Here is a 19,376-nt window from a genome sequence, read left to right on the forward strand (position 1 = left end):
CATGAGCTCCTACCATAGGCTCCAACTTGACGTTGAAATCAGGAAGTTGCTGGGGATGTCCCACCACTGCGCTTGCGTGAGGCTAAAGTAGTCTGCTTACACTTAAATGGCCCTATATAGTAAAGAAGCTAGTTAGCTTTCAAGCTGTGAAACAGAAGAGATTTGTGAATGCGTATACAAACACCAAACTTCTACGCAGCCATATAGTATTCTGAGGATCGTTCAAATAATTACATGCCATACTGTTAGACAAAGGATGGGAGATAAAGGTTTGTAATCAGTCCATTAATTTTCAAGCTAGGTACCTATGGTGTTCATGTGCGTTAGCTAACGCTAGCCTACTCCTTGCTTCACCGTCTAACGTACATCTTTGTTTAACCAACAGCAGATTATGCTACAAAGGGCCGCTTACCTAAATATTGCATATTCATCTAACTTAGCCTACTAGTTCTTTCTTAATGATTGTTGTAAAATGGATCATTCTAGACGTTGGATACACCTTTGTCTCTAAACCGCTAACGTTAGCTAGCCAATAGCTTTTGCACCGACGGGCCCAGACGAAGCTAGCTCACTCAAGCTGGCCATCTAGCTTGTAGGTGCTGTGACGTTGTCTGGCAAGCTTGCTTGTTTGGCCCATCGAGGGTATGTTTTTGAGAACATGTAAGCCACAAACTAGCTGGAGAGTATGCATGTCATTTTAGAAACATTTCAGTTATTGTGAAAATGAAACAGGCTTTATGTTCATTAAAATATTCAGTAAGCTGATTAACTGATTAGTTAGCTTACAGACATTTTAGCTTGCTAGCATCCCGAAAGGTGACGTTAGTCACCCAAGCTAACAGTATCCATCTAGCTACTAGGCTATTTTGTTTTGTGATGGATGTAGTTAGCCAACCTTTGTAGCTAGCCAATCTTTGTAAACCTGCTAGCCAACCTTTTTTCCAATCAACACGTCTTATCGGTCAGCTTAACAAGCAATGCGCGTGGCGTTTCCTTCATTCTTGAGAGTTCTATCCAGCTGTAAGCTCTAAGGTTAGAGAAAGCTAGGCAACACTTCAATTTGTTTGATAATTTTGTAACTTGCCGTTAACTTATCTGCATATGTAACGTTAGCCAACATGTAATGCATGCCACCTTACAGGTAAAGAGGGAAATGCGGCGATTTTAAATTGGTAAATCTAATGTAATTTACAGATCACCTTACCTCATCCAAACAAATCGCATTAATAATAACTTAAGTGCATTATCCTTCAAAAAGCTCCTAACTCTCCTTTGTGCTGCGGCATTAATCACAGCAACTTGCCTCTCAAATATAGCATGCTAAATATGCTATATGTTTGCGAACTTTCAGAAAGAAACTCGAAAAGTCTACAACTGTTGTGATTAGTTGTGACCCTCTGAAGTAAAATGCTTGATTAGCCTAAAACTTCAGTCAGTTGTTGCTGTTTTTTCTATCAGTTGCCCACTTCAGCGATATTGTGTGAACAGGGGATTCAATATGACCAGATGGCGTGTGGAAATATATTTTGTTTTTAAATTTGCTAGCAAGGGCGTGAGAAGGATGGTTTTTGACGTGATTGTTGAATACGCTAAAGCATCTCTCAATATATAATCATGTACTTTGAGACGCTAAACATTCTCTTTCCCTCATCAGATGCGGATCTAATCAAATAGTCATGCTGTGATTGAAAACCATAGCGCTTATTTCCACTGCTTTTCCATTGCACACATTAGAAATGTGTGTCTGGAATCAATTGTAGCATGAGAGATCGCATTCAGGATCTGGTAAGTAAAAATAAGATGAACGAATGTGTCAACCTCTCCTTCCATTGCATTGCCTTGTTGATAATTCGGTGTTTTGTCTGAGTGCTATCTTTGGTTCTGTTGTTGAAGCGTCTTATTGAAGATACACAAGGTTTAAGATCTGAACACTTCTCAGACTAGTATTCTTAAGATGTGAGGAACACCATAGAGTCGGATCAGCTAGAACCATGCTGGTGGTGCCAAAATAAAAGGGGGGGGGGGGTGGCAGTTGAACCACAGCACGCCCTTGTCTATGTCAACAACAAAAAAAACCTTCTAGGCCTGCACAAGGCTTGTTCAGACAGATCAAATTAACCAGACATGTAGTCTCAGAAAGCAGACCAACAAAAAAAAAAAAGAGTCTGGCCATGTTGGGTTTTCAAGGCACTGATCAGCCCTCTTGGTTTCTTACTAGCCAACCTGCCCAATTCATTATTTGGTGCTGTAAGTGGATGACAAACCCAGACCCAGGAGGATGTGATATTTTTACGCTTCCTGTTTGTTGTTCAGTTATGTTGGGGACTGTTGTCTTCTGCTGTACTTCTCAGCCTGCTGGTGTGGGAGAGATCAGGAGTGTGTTGTCACTGTAACTGTAGCAGCGAACACTGTTGCAATTTTTACAACACTAACTTCCCTCTGCTTTTGGTTCACCTCCTCCCCACCTCCCTCTTCTCTGGAAAGGTTAAGTGGTGAAAGCTAAAGGGACGTCAGCGCTTCTTGTGAAGGGGCTAAGCTGGCGATGTCACGGGTCCCCACCCCCCCTCCTCCTGGGGAGATGTCCGTTGGGCCTGTGGCGGAGAGCTGGTGTTACACCCAGGTAGGACCTGGCCAAGGCCTCTGACAGCCCCCCCCCCCCCCCCCCCCCCCCCCACACACACACACACACACACACACACACACACACTTTTCAATTTTTCACACCTGGCTTTAGTCACCCAGGATCATTGCACAGCTAAGCAGTCAGTTGCTTTAAACAGAAAACGTGCAGTGTCAAGTTGACTGTTGCCTATCCAATGCTGATGATTGCTGATTCCCAAAGTTTTTATTTTTATTTTTAGATGTCAGTCGAAAACTTAATGGTGGCAGGTTAACAGTAGGTAGACAGTGTAAAATGGTATCTGCACTGCCTTTTCTGTTATGCTTGTTTTTGTTGTGTAGCAATATAGTTATATTTCAACATTCAAGTCTTTCTTATGGCTGTAGAATAGCAGTTCTTAGGCTGGGGGTCGGGACCAAAATATGCGAGGGGTCATGAAATGATGTTCTATTTATAAACTGGCATATTCAGTAGCCCTAGATGTAAGCTTATAATTCAGAGTGTTTCCATAATGTTCCTCTGAAAGTGGATGTTCTGTTTACACAAAATCAAATCTCTACCTGTGCCTCTTGCAGTAATGAGCTTGAAGACCCTGTGCATGAGCTTACCAGTGACTGAACACTATGCAATCTTTTTTGCCACAGGAGCAACAGTTATACATTGGATGAGTGCTAGTTATCCATTGGAAAATGAATCTGGTTGTCAGGCTGCCATTACCAATGCCTATCTCGTAACATTTTCCAAAGTGAAACAATTTTTTGACGATTGGAAAGAAAGGGGTCGCGACACTTGACCAAGGTTTTTTTTTGGGCGGGTTGCCAGACAAAAAGTTTAAGAACCACTGCTCTACAAAATGAATGTTCTACATAAAGGGTAGAGTAGTGTATGCCAGACCTTTTTGTATTAAAGATACAAGGATGATTATTGATCTATTTCCCACCCACCCATCATGTTATATAGTTATATGAAAATTTCCAAATTGGTTAAAATGAGTCTGATGCTCTTTAGTTGTATGGAGGGCAGCAAAAAAGTCAGAAATAAACATAAATAAGTACCCTTAGTAAGTTCTACCTGCCTGTTTTTAAATGAATTCATGTGATTTTTATATTGCTTTACTTCTAACAGCTCACATGTAATGGATGAATTGTTTTTCAGGTTAAAGTAGTGAAGTTTTCCTACATGTGGACCATAAACAACTTCAGTTTTTGCAGAGAAGAGATGGGAGAGGTTTTAAAAAGTTCGACCTTTTCCTCGGGTCCCAATGACAAAATGAAATGGTAGGCAAAATATTATTTTAATGCAATTATTTGCATGCACTCAGTCATAAAGCTAAGTTTAGCCTTTAACCTGTTGAGGATTAAGGGAGGTTCAAACCAAAGATTTGCGATGAGATGAGCTGCGATGTTCTTAAACCTTGCAACTGCGACTAGACATGGTGAATGCTTTGCGACGGCTTGCAACAGCTGGCAACAACGTGCAACATTTAATTCACACCGCTGTAACTCTGTCTGCAACGGTTTCGTCTCGTCGCAAATCTTTGGTGTAAATTGGGCCTTACAGGGAAGCTACACCAGGCATGTAACTGAAGCGTTCTGTTCGCGTTGTGTCTGCCACTGTAATCAATGGAAGTAGATACACCAGATGTGATAGCGGCGCGTACGTTCGAAAAAAATAGACCATGGACCATGGATTTTATGCGTTGTGAATGGAACGCTTCAGTTTCGCGCCTGGTGTAGCTTCCCTGTTAGATTGTGATTAGAATGTTCCGCACTATGATGCGACAATTACCCTCAGAGATTTCCCCCATAGACTGTAAAAAGAACACTGAAACTATAGATTGTTTGCGTTGCATTCTTGGAGGAACCAGAGAAATTCACTCCTCAACAGGTTAAGATTTTAGAATGTTGTCTAAGGAACTTGTACTCTACAATATCTTCTGTTTTAGAACGTTCTCTAAAAAACTTGCACTCTACCATATCTTCTGTTTGTCTTCCAGGTGCCTGCGAGTCAATCCCAAGGGACTTGATGATGAAAGCAAAGATTACTTATCTTTGTATTTACTTCTTGTTAGTTGTCCAAAAAGTGAAGTGAGGGCAAAGTTTAAATTTTCCTTACTGAACGCAAAGAGGGAAGAAACTAAAGCTATGGGTGAGCTTTCTTTTTTCACTTTTTTTCCTCCGAACTGTGAATCCGTTATGTTTTGTTCAGGCTTGACAGTGTTGCTATTTCTGCTTTTGGAATGTTTCAGGGGAAAAGTTGAGCTTTGAGGGGGTTACTGCTGTGGATTTTTTTTTTTCTGTCTTTGCCTCTTTGTTTAAAACTTTTATGTGCTGTGATAATGAAACGTTACATGTCTTTTCTCCTAAATGAAAATTTCTTCTCACTCTGCAGAAAGCCAAAGAGCATATCGATTTGTGCAAGGGAAAGACTGGGGTTTCAAAAAATTTATTAGGAGAGATTTTCTGCTCGACGAAGCAAACGGACTCCTACCGGACGACAAGCTCACACTTTTCTGTGAGGTAATACTGCATATGTTTAGCAGTGCTGTGTACACGCGTGCGCGCGCACACACACACCTTTTTGATTCACACACACACACACACACACACACACACCTATAATTAAGGTTGGGTACTACAGTGTCCACCCTCACCTAGTGGAAGCACACACAGAGCTCTGAAATCGGGTGCGACACTGAATAGCGTTGCGAGCCACCGTGTTTCCACTCGCTGCCACGTCTGTGTTTGCTGCGGCCGTCCGCTCAGCATCTGATTAGCATCCCACTGACACTGGGCCAAGCGCATGACAGGAAGCAGCTCGCATGAAACCGGAATCAACTGGCCTGACAGAGAGGGCTTTACGGTTTTTTTTTAATGTTAATATATACATATTTTTTTATATTTATAAATATTTATATTTATATAAATAAGAGGTTGGGTTCTGTTCCACAGCCTGGTGTATGTGTGTGCGCTTGTTTGATATTAAGCCTTAAAGCTGAAGATGCAATTCAGAAACAAGGCAGTTTGAGAATGGTGACACTTGTTTGTGTGTCTGGCCTCTGCTGTTAATCCAGCCTGTTAAGTGTCCCAGAGACTGAGCTGCTGAGAGGCAGGCGGTGCTCAGGAGGTAGGCCGACCGGATTTCACGCTCCCTTCAAGAGACTGGGATCAAATACAGCAAGTTGCATGTTGAAAAATCAGGTTGATGTTTCAAAATCAGCATGTTCTCTTTTAAGCTGACAAGACACACATTTATTATTTGCTATTGAGTTTGGTGTTTTTGTTTCAAATTGAGCTGGAATGTAGAAATAAGATCAAGGAGTCTTTTTCTAAAACATTTTAATGGGAAATGATGCTGAGCAAGAGGGGCGGGGAAAAAAACAGAAACAAAATGGATGCTGAAAGGGGTACAATTAATGAACTGGTCAATGAATTTGTGCTAACTCAATTATCAGAATATTGCCTTGGAAAGAAATGCCTATTGAGATTTGTCCAACGGTTTAATGCTTCGCGAGAAATGAGCAATTTCATAAAGCAAATTAGATCCTCTTCCTCATTAATTAGACTGTTCATGAAATTAAATTGAACCAGTCGGCTGTCTAACCCTTTTGTGGATTGCTTTCTCTGCTCTGCCTTTTTGTATTGTTGATGTACTGCTGAAACACAGCACACAGAAGCTGTTAATATGCAGTCAATTCTTGTTGCCAATTAAGAGTTCCTCTTTATTTGTTTGATTTTTTTATTTTTTTGCTTTTTGTACAGGCACACACAGACACATATGCTTGCCTTTGTATGCACACACAAATATGCACGTTTTCATATATGCATCTTCTCCGTCGTTGCGGCGTCGTAGGTGAGCGTAGTCCAGGATTCGGTGAACATCTCTGGCCAGTCCAACATGAACGTGCTGAAGGTGCCGGAGTGCCAGCTGGCTGACGACCTGGGGAACCTCTGGGAGTGCTCACGCTTTACTGACTGCAGCCTCTACGTCAGGGGCCAGGAGTTCAAAGCCCACAAATCCATCCTGGCAGGTGAGCCAGCCGCCCGCCACCTGCTCCTCTAGCTCTCCCCACGACAACACTACCACCCTCCCATCCAAGCCCTATCGCTCTGCTGACCAGCACTCGTCATTGGGGGGGGGGGGGGGAGCAGGGAGATCAGGGACGGTCTCTTAACCCCCACCACAACCACCATCCCCAACTCTGTGTCTGTGTCAGCAGTGCTCTTGCACTGAAGAAACCCATTAGCTGTGCTTAAGACTCGTTGCCTGTCAGGAAGGGGATGCTGTTTTGGATTAAGATGGAGAGATGTTTTACTTGGTGTGTGTGTGTGTGAAGTGGTGTGTGAAGAGCTGTTCGCATGTATGCAATGTGTAAGCGTCATGATGTTGATGGCACTTCTCCAGAGGGGTGGGAATATGATGACTGAGTTGTGTGAAATGTTTTCCATCATGTGCTGAGTTTAAAGTTTTTTTTTTATTTGGTCCATCTGTTTATCATAATGATGAATACCAAACTGAAAATGTGTGTTTCTGTGATGTTTATTTGTTTGCAGTCTACATAGCTCATGTTTAATTAGCTATTTCTGGTAGTATATCTGTGATAATGTGTTGGTCGTTATTTTAATGAGTTGTTTTTGTTGTTTTCATGAACAGCAAGATCACCGGTCTTTAATGCCATGTTTGAACATGAAATGGAAGAAAGCAAAAAGGTTGCTCTCATTGATTTTTTTTGCCTACATCATTTTTACTTTTCCAATTTTGAGATCATCTGTCTACCATGTGTTAGAGAATGAGCACTGCTGTTCCTCTTGTTCCCTGTAGAATCGCGTAGACATCAGTGATGTAGATCCTGAAGTCTTCAAAGAGATGATGGGCTTCATCTACACGGGAAAGGCGCCAAACTTGGAGAAAATGGCGGACAGTTTGTTAGCGGCTGCAGATAAGGTAGGACCTGTGTGACCGCATGTCTTTCAGTCCTACCATTCTAGCTTGACCTTTTAAGAAGCCAAAAATACAACAGCTCTGAACACAATGAAAATGTACAAGGAAGGAGACCGTTCGGTTTTTGTTTCTCCAAAAATGTGTCTGTTTTCTAAAAATCAAATGTATGTGCTGATCCCAAAACCCTGTTTGCCTCATGTATACTTTCTCTTTGTTTTCTCTTCTTTTGTCTATTTCCCATCGCCCTTTTCTTCCCACCCTCTCCATCCCCCTAACCTTCACTAGTATGCTCTGGAGCGCTTAAAGGTCATGTGTGAAGAGGCTCTGTGCAACAGCCTCTCGGTGGAGAATGTGGCCGACACACTCATCCTCGCAGATTTGCACAGCGCAGAGCAGCTCAAAGCACAAGCCATAGATTTTATCAACAGGCAAGTATCACTTGGGTGGGGGGAGAAAGTCTACTTGATAAATTCCTGCTGCCATTTCTGTTTACCTGAGTTTGAATGCTGCTTGTTTTTATATTTTATCTCTCTCCCACCATAGGTGCAGTATCCTCAGACAGCTGGGCTGCAAAGATGGGAAAAACTGGAATAGCAAGTATGTAATTAGCAGATATATGTGACACAAGATTAATAACAAACTCTTATCTCCTCCTCAAAGGGATGCATTAGAATTCATTGTTTTAGGCAGGGGCTCTGCTGTTTAGCTGCTGCTGGAGCTCCGTATCGCTGTTCACTCTGTTATCAAGAGACTCGAATGTCGGCTGTAGAGCTGGCACATTTTTCAACACGATAGCAAAAAAACACGAGTTAATTTCAAGTTTATTTTCTCCCCCTTCCTACCGACTTTGTGGAAATTTAAAGAACACCTTAAAATGCATTGGTAATGTTTTTATTTATATTTCAATAAAGGAGCTGACTTTTTTTTTTGGGGGGGGGGGGATGTGAAGTTGAAAAGCCATGATCAGCCAATCAGGAGTTTAGTGAATGTGGTGTCTAACCACTTATGGTTTCTGTCCACACTCTCCATTGCTTCGCTGTGTTTATTTTTTGTTTTGTTTTGTTTTTTTAAACATGACACTGCGGCTCCATTTGTCTTGATTGATTTTTAATGGGAGTGATCCACTGCTGTTAATACGTTTTCCTCTCCCATTTATTTTCAGCCACGCCGCAGACATAATGGAAACTGCGGGCTGGAAGTCAATGATCCAGTCTCACCCTCACTTAGTGGCGGAGGCTTTCCGCGCGCTGGCATCTGCCCAGTGCCCACCCTTTGGCCTGCCCAGGAAACGCCTAAAACAGTCCTGACTGACTACAGCGCAGTCAGACTTTTCATGATGCTGGGTAGGGAGAGACGAGGAGAGCACAAGGGACTAAGAAACTGTCCTCCTTACCACCCTCTTAAAAACAAACAAACAAAAACTAAACAGACAGACAAAACACAAACTCGAAAAGAAATGCAAAGAGCAAAAGGTATCCGTGTTTCCATAGGGAGGGTGGGGAGGCTTGTCATTTATCCACACAACTGTGTTATTCACTTCAAGTGATGATCGGTCCTGGTCGTCAAGCTTTATCAGCTGATATCTTCTGTCATTTCAAATGGCCTTAACTTCTCTGCCATTGCTCTGGAGTAGAGCGCGTTGGAGCAGCTGATTCCTTGATTCTACGCTGTGCCTGCCTTGTCACAAAGACCAGGCCCACCTCCCTGTTGCACTAGTTCCCAACGTCTAGTCATTTTGATAAATGGAGTTCTATAGGAACGTGTTAATGAGTGTTTAATGGGAAAAATATTATATATTTGTAATGTTTAGCCCGTTTTGTGACTAGACATTAAAATTAAGTGTCAACACTTGGAGCGCAAGGTCATTTCTTTTACACTTTTTGAAAAGACAAATATGCCCCATATTGATGGCACAATTTCTATGTAAAGACATTTAAACCTATTCAGAGGACAGGTCTAAAAGCAAGCATATTGTAAAGAAAGGCGAAAAAATGTATGCAGTGGTATGTTGTGATGCTGTATGTAACACGAAAGGAATTCATGTCTGTATTCTGCCTCTAATCTATTAAACCTATGGGATTTAAAAAAAAAACAAATGTTTGACCTAGTCTCCAGGTGTATCTGATTCAAAATGTTAAAAGTTGTCATTTGCAAGAGGGTTATTTCGCTGTAGAGATAATCCTGTTCAGATTAAGGTGGCAGTTGGCATATAATTATGGTTTCTGTGATCAGCAAAAAAGGGAACCTCTGAAATACCAACATATCTAATATTGTTTGAATAAAATGCCCAGGTTCAGTGTTAGTCATGTGTTTTCCCTTTACCTGAAATGATCTCCGAACTGAAAAGTTTGAAGTTAAATGAAGGCGATGGATTTGCAGAAGTGATGGTGTGAGACCGTAACTGGGAACTTGTTGTAGGATGCTGAGCGTCAGTGTCATTTTTTTACTCTGTGTTGTATGGATGGGAGGAATAAAACAGTTGTCTGTTGTGGATTTGTTTGTCTTGAACTGTGATGTTACAGTAGACTTGATGTACTCATCCTGATGAGTGTGCACAATACTGAATGAAGCATGTATTACTGAGCTGTCCTCAAAGGACACCAGAAGATGTTGGCATTTCCCATGTTGAAAGAAAAAAAATGTTTTGGAAGAATTGCCTGCAGTTAACTCATTAAATATTTTTCCAATAAGCGGGTTAGTGAGTGTGATGTCTGCTGTCTAGAGCGTCACCATGTCAACGGATCCTGAGATGAGTAAAACAACCTCATTTGCTCTATTAAAAGCAAAAAAAACCCCCAATTGAAACCACCTTATCTGGTTGTGTTCAGTACAAAACACTGCATTAGAAAACAATTGTTGTGGAGTACCTGACTGATCAGTCAGTGTACAAGGCTTTGATTACTGCTATGAGGGGAAATCAGATCACCTTTCATTGTTCTATTTGACAGAAATGTTTTCACTCTCTTAAAACAGGACATTACTTGGTTATGTTGAGCTGAGAGTTCCCCATAGCAAGACCCATATATTGTAGAAATACATTTAAGCAGGTTAGAACATCTGCCATGATTGAAAATACAATTACTCTTAACCACGTACGTGGTCATCTGGATTTGTCTCGAATGCTTAAGTGCTGTTCTAATTATTTTCTACCTTTCATAACCCTAACTGAAGTAGCATATAGGCGTACTGTGTGATCTAGGCTATAGGCTGGTCTATTTCTCTCAGGATAAATGATAATCTATCTATCAGTGGTTGCATAGTGGAATGGGTTCAGTAGACAGTGCCTCCTTTTCACTACAAATGCATGTCTAATATACAGGGGGACAAGGGTCAATAATAGATTTTTTTCAAGTGTATTGTTTTAATAATATTCTTCCTACTTTTCCTCAAAATATTTTTTTAAAGGCAGATGTAGATAATGAAATTATGCTTAGGGCTTATTCGATGTGAACCCTGAATAGCCCTCAGTAGCTTGATGATGGTGTTGAATAAAGTTTGACCACTGTGAAATCCCTGAATAGCCCTCAGTAGCTTGATGATGGTGTTGAATAAAGTTTGACCACTGTGAAATCCCTGAATAGCCCTCAGTAGCTTGATGATGGTGTTGAATAAAGTTTGACCACTGTGAAATCCCATTTTTATTTGTTATTAGTGAGGGGAATAGAAGATGAAACAACAATAAGTGGTCTGTATGGGGTGCAGTCGATGCATTGTAGGCTATACGTTGTAGAAGAAATGTTGGCTTACTCCAAGGCAACACATGAGAAGCCCAGACTACTAAACACTGACACTACCTCTCTTAGAGCTGGCCAGCAGGTGGGGGCTAAAATACCAATGTAAGAAAACAAGAATATGAAAAATACATTTCACGACAAGTTGATTTCATTTTGTTCCAATGGTAGTCACTATGTTAACAGTAATCAATAGAACAGTACAGGCCGACTGTTAGAAATGACAAAATGTTTACTGATCAGATGCAAGATATTGGTACATAATTTTTCTGGAGATAAGGACCACAATAGAATAACAGGAGAAAATAAAGGCATACTATTGACCACAATATAGAAAAATAATGCAATATATTCATCTTCAATTAAGCTTCATGAGTCTACATCTATATGATACCACTATTAAACACCAAAGTAGGCTATCTACCAGTTTATACAGTCATTTATATATTTGTTTTTGGAAATAAAAATAAATACCCATTAACTTAATAGGCTAGTGTAAACACAGTTTTGTTATTTCAATGCACACACCACACACTGAATTGTACAAAGAAGGTTAAGGGCTGAACATTATTATAGGCAATGGGAAAACCATGTTACTGCTGTTTGGGAGTTCCATTTGCATTTTTAAGAGATAAACACCAGGGATAAAGCAAAGCTCACTTGCCAACTAATTTGATTTTGCATGACTGAAATGCTGAAATGATTGACTTGCTTTTGGTTCACGGCACTTGGTCTTGGCCCACAAATGTGTGAGCCACCTTTAACTGAACAACAATAATCTCTCTCCTATTTGGCATTGAGGGTTTAGAACCTGAGAATTCCAAGCTCTGGTTGATTTTTCAAGGACAGTTTTTAGTGATTGGACTGCAACACAACAAACACTATAATGTGATTTTGCCTCTGTCTCTCATTTTTAAAAATGCACCAGAAAGCTAAAACGGAAAATGTTCTTTTTTTCACCCGTTTCTCAAAAATCTTTCCCTATACACTATTTGGGGTACTTAACAGGTCCACAGTGACAGCATAAGGCTTGGTTTAAGCTCACATTATGCAGTTTCTACATGAGTGACACACTAAATTTATTTTTTTTGCTTGGGCTGCCTCAGTCATGGTTTGTAAGTGAAATTTCTCAGTATAATTAATGTTAATTAAAGCCTGGAAATGTCAGGCTCTGTGGCAGAACCATGACAAAGCATTGTTAATTGGCTGCCAGATTCACTAAATCCACCTGTCCTGTGAATTGTGCCCTTGTGAGACACCTGAAACTCCTTGCATGTAGGGTCTTGTATGAAACCCATCGGCAATATCCTACTGAAGGTGTAATGTAAAAGGAAATATTGCACAATTGGAACAGAATAAACTCTGAGGTTATATGCACACACTCTAATAGCAATAGTGACTTCACAGGATTTCAACGCTTTACAGAATTACTGGTGAAAATGAATTCTGAATACAATAATTAAAAGTCTAACAAACCAAAATGTCCAAAGCACAGAGAATCTAATGGTCCTATTCCCTAGTTGTTTCTGGTCATTGCAAATTTCATAGCTAATACTTCACATGACACTGGTAAAGATGATGACTATTTAAAAATACTATGCATAATAAGCCTTCTTTCAGAAAAAAAATCACAGTAGCAGACCAATGTTTTCAAAGTCACTATTTACTCCTCTAGAATAGTTTCATAAAACTTTGAAATCAGCATGTACTTGGTGTCAATGTTGTTTTGACGGTCTACTGGCAAAAAAAGCCCATTTTAATCTGTGAACACATGCCTGTGGTCTAGCCTAATAAAAAACATCTGGTCAATTTTAATTGCCCTCGAATCGAGGAGAACACATGGTGCTGATGATGTTTCAGGGTCATGGTGGTTCACCCAGGTTCCCTCCTAGCTACTATTAGGCGGCAGCCATCACACAACTCCAACATTATCCTGTGGAGGAGTAGGGTGTGTCGCTATGGTAATTGTAGTCAGGGCAAACCTTTTGGACCAGTTTATAGTCAACACTATAGAAGGCGATGTAGATGCATATGACCTTAAAGGGCTTTGAGCAGAGCCAGGAGACATGACTCTGCGTTTGCTCTTGGTAGCACACCTTGGCTGGGTCCAGGCTGCACAAAGCAGTCTTCTTGTTGCGGTCTGTTTTCTCGTACTCAATGCGGCAGTTGAAAGATTTGGTGTCCTTGGTGGCGAGGGTGGACTGCTGGGCAAACTCAAACTCCACCACCTTGGACGGGGGGACTAAGCTCACAGACACATTGCCCAGCCCGGTGGAGTTGTGCCGAAAGTACACGCTAAATGTGCCGTTTCCATGGTCCACGATCTTGCCCGTGATGAGAAGATTTAGTTTCACGGTCTTAATGTTGGAGTGGAAATCGCCCCAGCCAAACATCTTTTTGAATTTCCCAGTTTTCACGATGGGCCTCCGTTTAGTTCTCGTTTGCGTCTCCTGAACATCTGTCTGGTTAGATAACCAGTCCCAAAAGTCCTCCATGTTTTCTAAATATGTCATTTCCCTCATGTTGTTTTTGAGTCCAGGAGTTCCCCTGGCGAAGAGACGCAGGGGGTTTAAAATCCGGGGACTGGCCCCTTGGGGGGAGACATTCTCCTCATTATCGCTCTCCTCCCATTCCAGCAGCTCTGCTTCTGGAATTTGCACTTTGCGGCTCGTGACCTTCAAAGACAAAAGGAGAGAACATCAGAGGAAATTATTAGAGCCTGGTCACACTGCTATTACAAACATACCAAAATTTTATTTACAAGATTAAAACAGTACATTTCAAACAACAAAAGTGTCTGAATGTGCAATGGAGGACTAAAATATAAACTAGCTGGGTACTGATTTACAATGTAAAAAGACAGCTTTTAACAGTAAAATTAAAAGGTGTAATAAAAAGCAAATGGATGTCTCATATAGACATTTCACCAGAGTGAATCCTGTGCACCTCGAAGTGTCTTAGCCTAAAGACCAAATCCTGGGCCACCTCAGATAAAGTCTTAATAATTTACTGCAAAGAGCTAAACTAGTTGTATTTGTAATTAACTGTAGTTTCCTTTCCTGAGGCTCAGTTGAGGGGATAATTTGCTGCAGCAGATGTGACGGCTTTAAGCTGGGCTGTCTGAAATCTCAGAGAGGAGCTGCACAGTATTTTTTCTCCTCTAATTATAAATTTAGCTGTAAGCTTAATTGTAGCATATGAGTCCTGTTAAGAAAGTACAATCTTCTGACAACCTTACGTTCAAAATTGTTAGTCACAGAACTCACTATTTCCATAATTCCACATCTATGCGAATCAAGGTCACTTAATGTTAAAACGGCCATTAGTACTTTCAAATGAAGCTAATGTGTGTGGCTTTAATGTACTACAGATATCACACCAGGCCCGGCTTGATAAATGAGGCAAACAGATCATCACGTTATCCATTTGAGAATGCCACATTTAATGCAAAATCAATGTGGCTCCCATGGACCGCAAGTGTATTCATTCATCACTCTCCCTGCTGCTTAATTAAGACTGAACCACCATGTACAAAAAGACGAGACATCATACAAATGATGTATATCAAAGCTTCACAAAAGGAAGTCAGAATAGTACAAATCAATTGAGCCTTATGCTTTGTGACTCCATCTGCTCCATGTGCATACAGCTTTGTCATCTGCTCAGTGCAGCCCGAGTGCTGGCAGATTAACTTAAGTGAAATGACTTAAAGAGATACCGTGAATGCTTCAAGGTGAGTAATAGGGAGGAATATTCCATCACTTCTACCTTCTGGTATCTCATGTGTAACTGTTATTTTCCCCTTTTTCTCATTTATCATCCTCCACAAAAGCCCATCGACTTGGCATTGGGTGAAATGTGAGGGGTGGGGGGGGTGCAGGGGAGGGTGGAAAAGGCAGATGATGGAGGAACAGAGTGATTCCAACACCAACGTGAAAGCACTTAGAGTAAGATAAACGGCTGGGGAAATGGCTATCACAACTAACAGTATCACAAGAGCAGAATCTTATGCCGTGCGCACACGTACACTGGCAATCCTCTCTCCTTTCATCTCCACACTCCAAATCTCTCTCTGACCTCTCTCCTTCTCTGTGTTTGACTCTTCTATTACTCTCTCTCTCACAGGTCCACGTGCACACCCACACACACCCACACAACACACACACACCCACACAACACACAAACACAAACACAAAACCAACATAGATAGTTGAATATATGAAAGAAAACATTTTCACCGCCCTTTTGTATATAATACAGATGAACATGATGCTGCTAGCTCAATATAATATTGAGCCATTAACTGTTAAGGCTGACTTTTGAAAACGTAAGTTCCAATAATGAAAGGATTTCACCAATATTAGGGTAGTTTTTAACAAACTGATCATGCAAGCAGCAGCAAAGCCTTGGAGAATCAATTCCACCATGACATAAATGAGTTGGTGTACCTGTTGGAAATGGGCAGGCTGTAAAAAAAAAAAGAGGCATCTGAACTGTGAATATGTGATTTAATAACGTGCCCTGCCAAAATGTCACTCTCCATTAACCAGAGGTGCTAAAATTCATTTGAGACCGACACCACAATATGAGACAAACAAAAGGCAGGGTGAGCCATGCCAGACATTCATCTGTAATGAACCTCTTGGAGCCGTAGCTGACTGCTGGTCCCCTGAGTGGACATATCTTTTAGAGCTTGACATAAAGGTAATTGCCACCGTGACCAGCCCAAGCCTCTGGAAAGTTATTAAGGAGTCAGAGACATCTCTCTGTTGTATCATCTGTGAGGATGTTGTTTGAATGCATTTTGCAGTGGGGCAACAACAGCAAGCAACACCATGATGTTTTCCTGGCCAGAGGCTATGGCCGTGCTGCAATGTCAGATTTTTCTTTACCCCGAGCCTCCATCCATCGTTTATCCTTGAAAACCTATCATTACTTTTAGATCCGAACAAAAATACATATTTTGACTGGACCTCTATCAACTTGTCTTCTTTCAAATATATATATATATATATATATATATATATATATATATATATATATATATATATACACCTATTCACAATCACACAGAAGTGGCCTAAACTCTAAGCTTTTTCCTTCACAAGTGCTATTAAACCCAGGGACATCAGCATTCGTCTTTTTGCCGACCCGTGTCTGTCCATGGACATCAGGAATGATTAGTTCCCCTTGTCTTCAGGTATGCAACATGAAACACTGCTAAAAAGACACACACACACACACACACATGTACACGCACACACAGACATACACACACACTCACACACAAACACACACACACACACGTACACGCACACACAGACATACATACACACACACACACACTCATTCTCCATCCTGCCATTCCCATTCTCGTCCCCCTGAGGCGAGCTCCCTCCGCGCTTGTCTCTCTGCACGGCGTTATAGGGCATTTCATTTGTAATGATTCACAGCAAAGAGCTGGTTCCAGGAGGAGGCTCTGGAGGCCCCTGGGCAGGCGAGGGCTTGAGTCCACATGCTCCTGCCCAATAGATTGCTACCCTGATGGCTGAGAGAGCCTCACGCTTCAGAGCCATCACTCTTAATCAAGGGTACCGGGGGCTCGGCCTAACAAATGGCAGGTGTTTCGGCGGACAGGATCACAGCGGCAAATCCTCATGCTGAGCCGCTCGCACCGCATATCTTACACCACATAATCCCCTCCGTCATTACTGCAACCTACTGACCCCAGGGGGGCCACTGCACTTCAGCGAGACCCGGCTCGCACAGAAACATTTGACCCACTTGGTCACTAAGGCGGTCTGTCTGACATTAACTGGCCATACATTATTTCACAGCAGTCCACTGTTTTTTCTTTAAACATTTTTTTATTTTTATTTCAAAGATGTTATTGTATAATTTCCAGTGTTGTTTTCTTTATTATTATTATTTTTCTTTGGTTTTTATGGGGTCATTTTATGGGCACACTCTGTCACATTCTTGGTGTTTTTAACACTCCTAAACAAGTCTATGTTAACTATGTGTAGAGGAGGTAGAATGGTCATAAATCACTGATCAGCTTCAAAGTGAAGGTCTGTTTGGAACAAGCAGAATTCCTCTCATTCTGAGCCGGATTCTACTCTGCCCAGCCTGATGTTCTCCTTTAATCAGCACCAATGGATCAAAAGGCGAGCTGCAGTATATTAGGTGATGGCTGATGGAGAGCTGATGCTTTCTGTCTGTCAGCTCTCCCCCACCTCACCTACCCAACACAGCTGACACTTGCGTCGAGGGTGGGGGTGTGCTGTGAATGTCCAAGATCTTCTCTCTTGTTTCACAGTGAAAGACTACATTGACGAGTCGATGCATAAGACTGGTTAGTCACACTTTCTGTAAAAATTAGAACATCAGTTTCAGTGAAGTTGATTCAACAAAACTGTACTGAAATATTCTGCTGTTAAATGTTCTTTCTTTTTAATGGTTTTTCGTTTGTTCATTTCTTTATTTTCTCTTTTTTGTCTGTCATGAAATGACTGACTCTCTAAGTGTGAGTTATTTACCAGTAATTCATTAAATTAAATATTTTCCAAAGGCTATATTTACCTTGTGAATGTTTGCAGAGAAAAATGGTAGCAAGATTGTGAGAAAAAAACCAAAATGCTGATGTAGGGTGTTTTTCAAAAGCCGCTAATAAAGACCTACAGTGAACGATATGATATCTTGAGGGCTATTGGCAAGACGTAAGGCAGTGAGATGTTCCTGTTATCTCAGCTCATGGCGATCCTGACAGGAGATCCCTGTGCTCATTCTCTGGCAGGTGAAACCTTTCATCACATCAACGCTTTCAGAATCCCACTGCTGCACTTCACAAGAAAACGCCTTCTCCCCAACCCCCTTTTCTTTGGAACTAGCAGACTAGAATCTGGAGGGCTGGGTAGAGATATGAAAAAGAAAGTGAATTAGCCCCAATCAATGGACCTCTTAATGTTGCATTATTGTACAGCTTTGTTTAAAGCACACACAAGCACAAGCAGCCTCCTCACAATCGATGTCTTAATCTAGATGTATTCCTTTTTTTTGTATCCATTCCCCACGAGAGCAATTTCATGCAAATTGCACAAATACTGAAAAGCAAGGATCTAATTTGTCAGCAACACGCACAATTTACGCAGTGTCTCAGGTTGGATTTGACAGAACAAATTTGCTCTTTGGGCTGACTGGGACCCAGCTGATTTTTTGTGGAGGAGACACTATCGTTTGAAGAAAAATGAGAGGGAGCAAAAAAGGGGCATAAAAAAAGTATTCTTTTCACTCTAGTGCAGACAGGTACTTCACAAGGAATCTGCAGAGACAGAGGATCTGACAGCGCTGCGTGAGCCTGACAGGCTAAAAGAGCTTCAAGGCGAAGACGATGAGAGGAGAGCCGAGCCAGTGTGATTAATCAGGGGGAAATGTCTAATGTTTCCTCTCAGGCTGACAAAACTCCCGTGCGGTGGGGGGAAAGTCATAGAGATTTAATTAATGGGGGCCAGCCGCCCTTGTTATGCACATACAAGCAGCGTGGTGATGGCCTCTGAACATGGCGAGGGGTGACTCCTCGCGCATCCCAGCCTGGCAGAGGCATCATTATCTCTGTAACCACTGTGTCTTCACCGAGGAGAGTTTTATTGATGTCCTACGTGTGAAATGATTGGCTTCTTTTTAATAGAAAGCTGGAATGCACCGGACCAGACAGAGGAAATACACAAGCTTGGTAGTTAACTATTGAATTAAAAATTGTACTGTTCAGGAACAATACAAATAAATCTGGAATGAAAAAAAAAACAAGTACTAGATTGCAGATCAAGAAATAAGGTCTATAAAAGCTAAGACCTATACAGTCTCTTTACCATGAATTCATTAAGAACTCATTTATCAAAACAGGGTGATGGTGAAATGCTGGGAGACGGCTGCCTATACACTGCCAATGCAGTGAGACACACCCAGCGCAGAGGTGTGTCCGGCGGAGAGCAAGTATCCACATTCAAACCTCCGCAGATCCAAACTCACAGTCTGGGAAAGCAGTGGGCAGGATGGCGGGCTCAGCGGACAAGGGTCCATTTTAA

At 41.5% G+C, this 19,376-nt stretch overlaps 2 protein-coding genes across 2 annotated transcripts in view; one reads left to right on the top strand and one right to left on the bottom strand.

The window, feature by feature from the left end:
- Window positions 1-83: 83 nt before the first annotated feature.
- spopla (speckle type BTB/POZ protein like a) lies at window positions 84-10,054 on the top strand. Its single transcript, XM_076263587.1, has 12 exons — window positions 84-269; window positions 1,655-1,785; window positions 2,485-2,620; window positions 3,776-3,897; window positions 4,617-4,768; window positions 5,012-5,139; window positions 6,473-6,650; window positions 7,274-7,329; window positions 7,442-7,564; window positions 7,847-7,989; window positions 8,105-8,158; window positions 8,724-10,054. Exons 3-12 carry the CDS (start codon window positions 2,543-2,545, stop codon window positions 8,866-8,868), a joined length of 1,179 nt encoding a protein of 392 aa, XP_076119702.1. The 5' UTR covers window positions 84-269; window positions 1,655-1,785; window positions 2,485-2,542; the 3' UTR covers window positions 8,869-10,054.
- Window positions 10,055-11,504: 1,450 nt separating this feature from the next.
- nxph2a (neurexophilin 2a) overlaps window positions 11,505-19,376 on the bottom strand; it is a 12,112-nt gene continuing 4,240 nt past the window's right edge. Inside the window, exon 3 of the mRNA XM_076262592.1 lies at window positions 11,505-13,967. Coding sequence (XP_076118707.1) covers window positions 13,221-13,967 — 747 coding nt within the window. The 3' untranslated portion in view covers window positions 11,505-13,220. The remainder of the gene's footprint in view (window positions 13,968-19,376) is intronic.

Source organism: Alosa pseudoharengus, unplaced genomic scaffold, assembly GCF_046254945.1.
Source record: "Alosa pseudoharengus isolate Yale_2024_CS ecotype anadromous, Long Island Sound unplaced genomic scaffold, YU_APseudo_1.1 YU_APseudo_1.1_scf_3, whole genome shotgun sequence".
NCBI classification, from domain to species: Eukaryota; Metazoa; Chordata; class Actinopteri; order Clupeiformes; family Clupeidae; genus Alosa; species Alosa pseudoharengus.

Coding starts and splice junctions, on each gene's coding strand:
- spopla (XM_076263587.1), top strand. CDS start 2,543: ATGTCACGGGTCCCCACCCCCCCTCCTCCTGGGGAGATGTCCGTTGGG. Junction 2,621..3,775: donor AGAGCTGGTGTTACACCCAG/GTAGGACCTGGC, acceptor ATTGTTTTTCAG/GTTAAAGTAGTGAAGTTTTC. Junction 7,330..7,441: donor AAATGGAAGAAAGCAAAAAG/GTTGCTCTCATT, acceptor TGTTCCCTGTAG/AATCGCGTAGACATCAGTGA.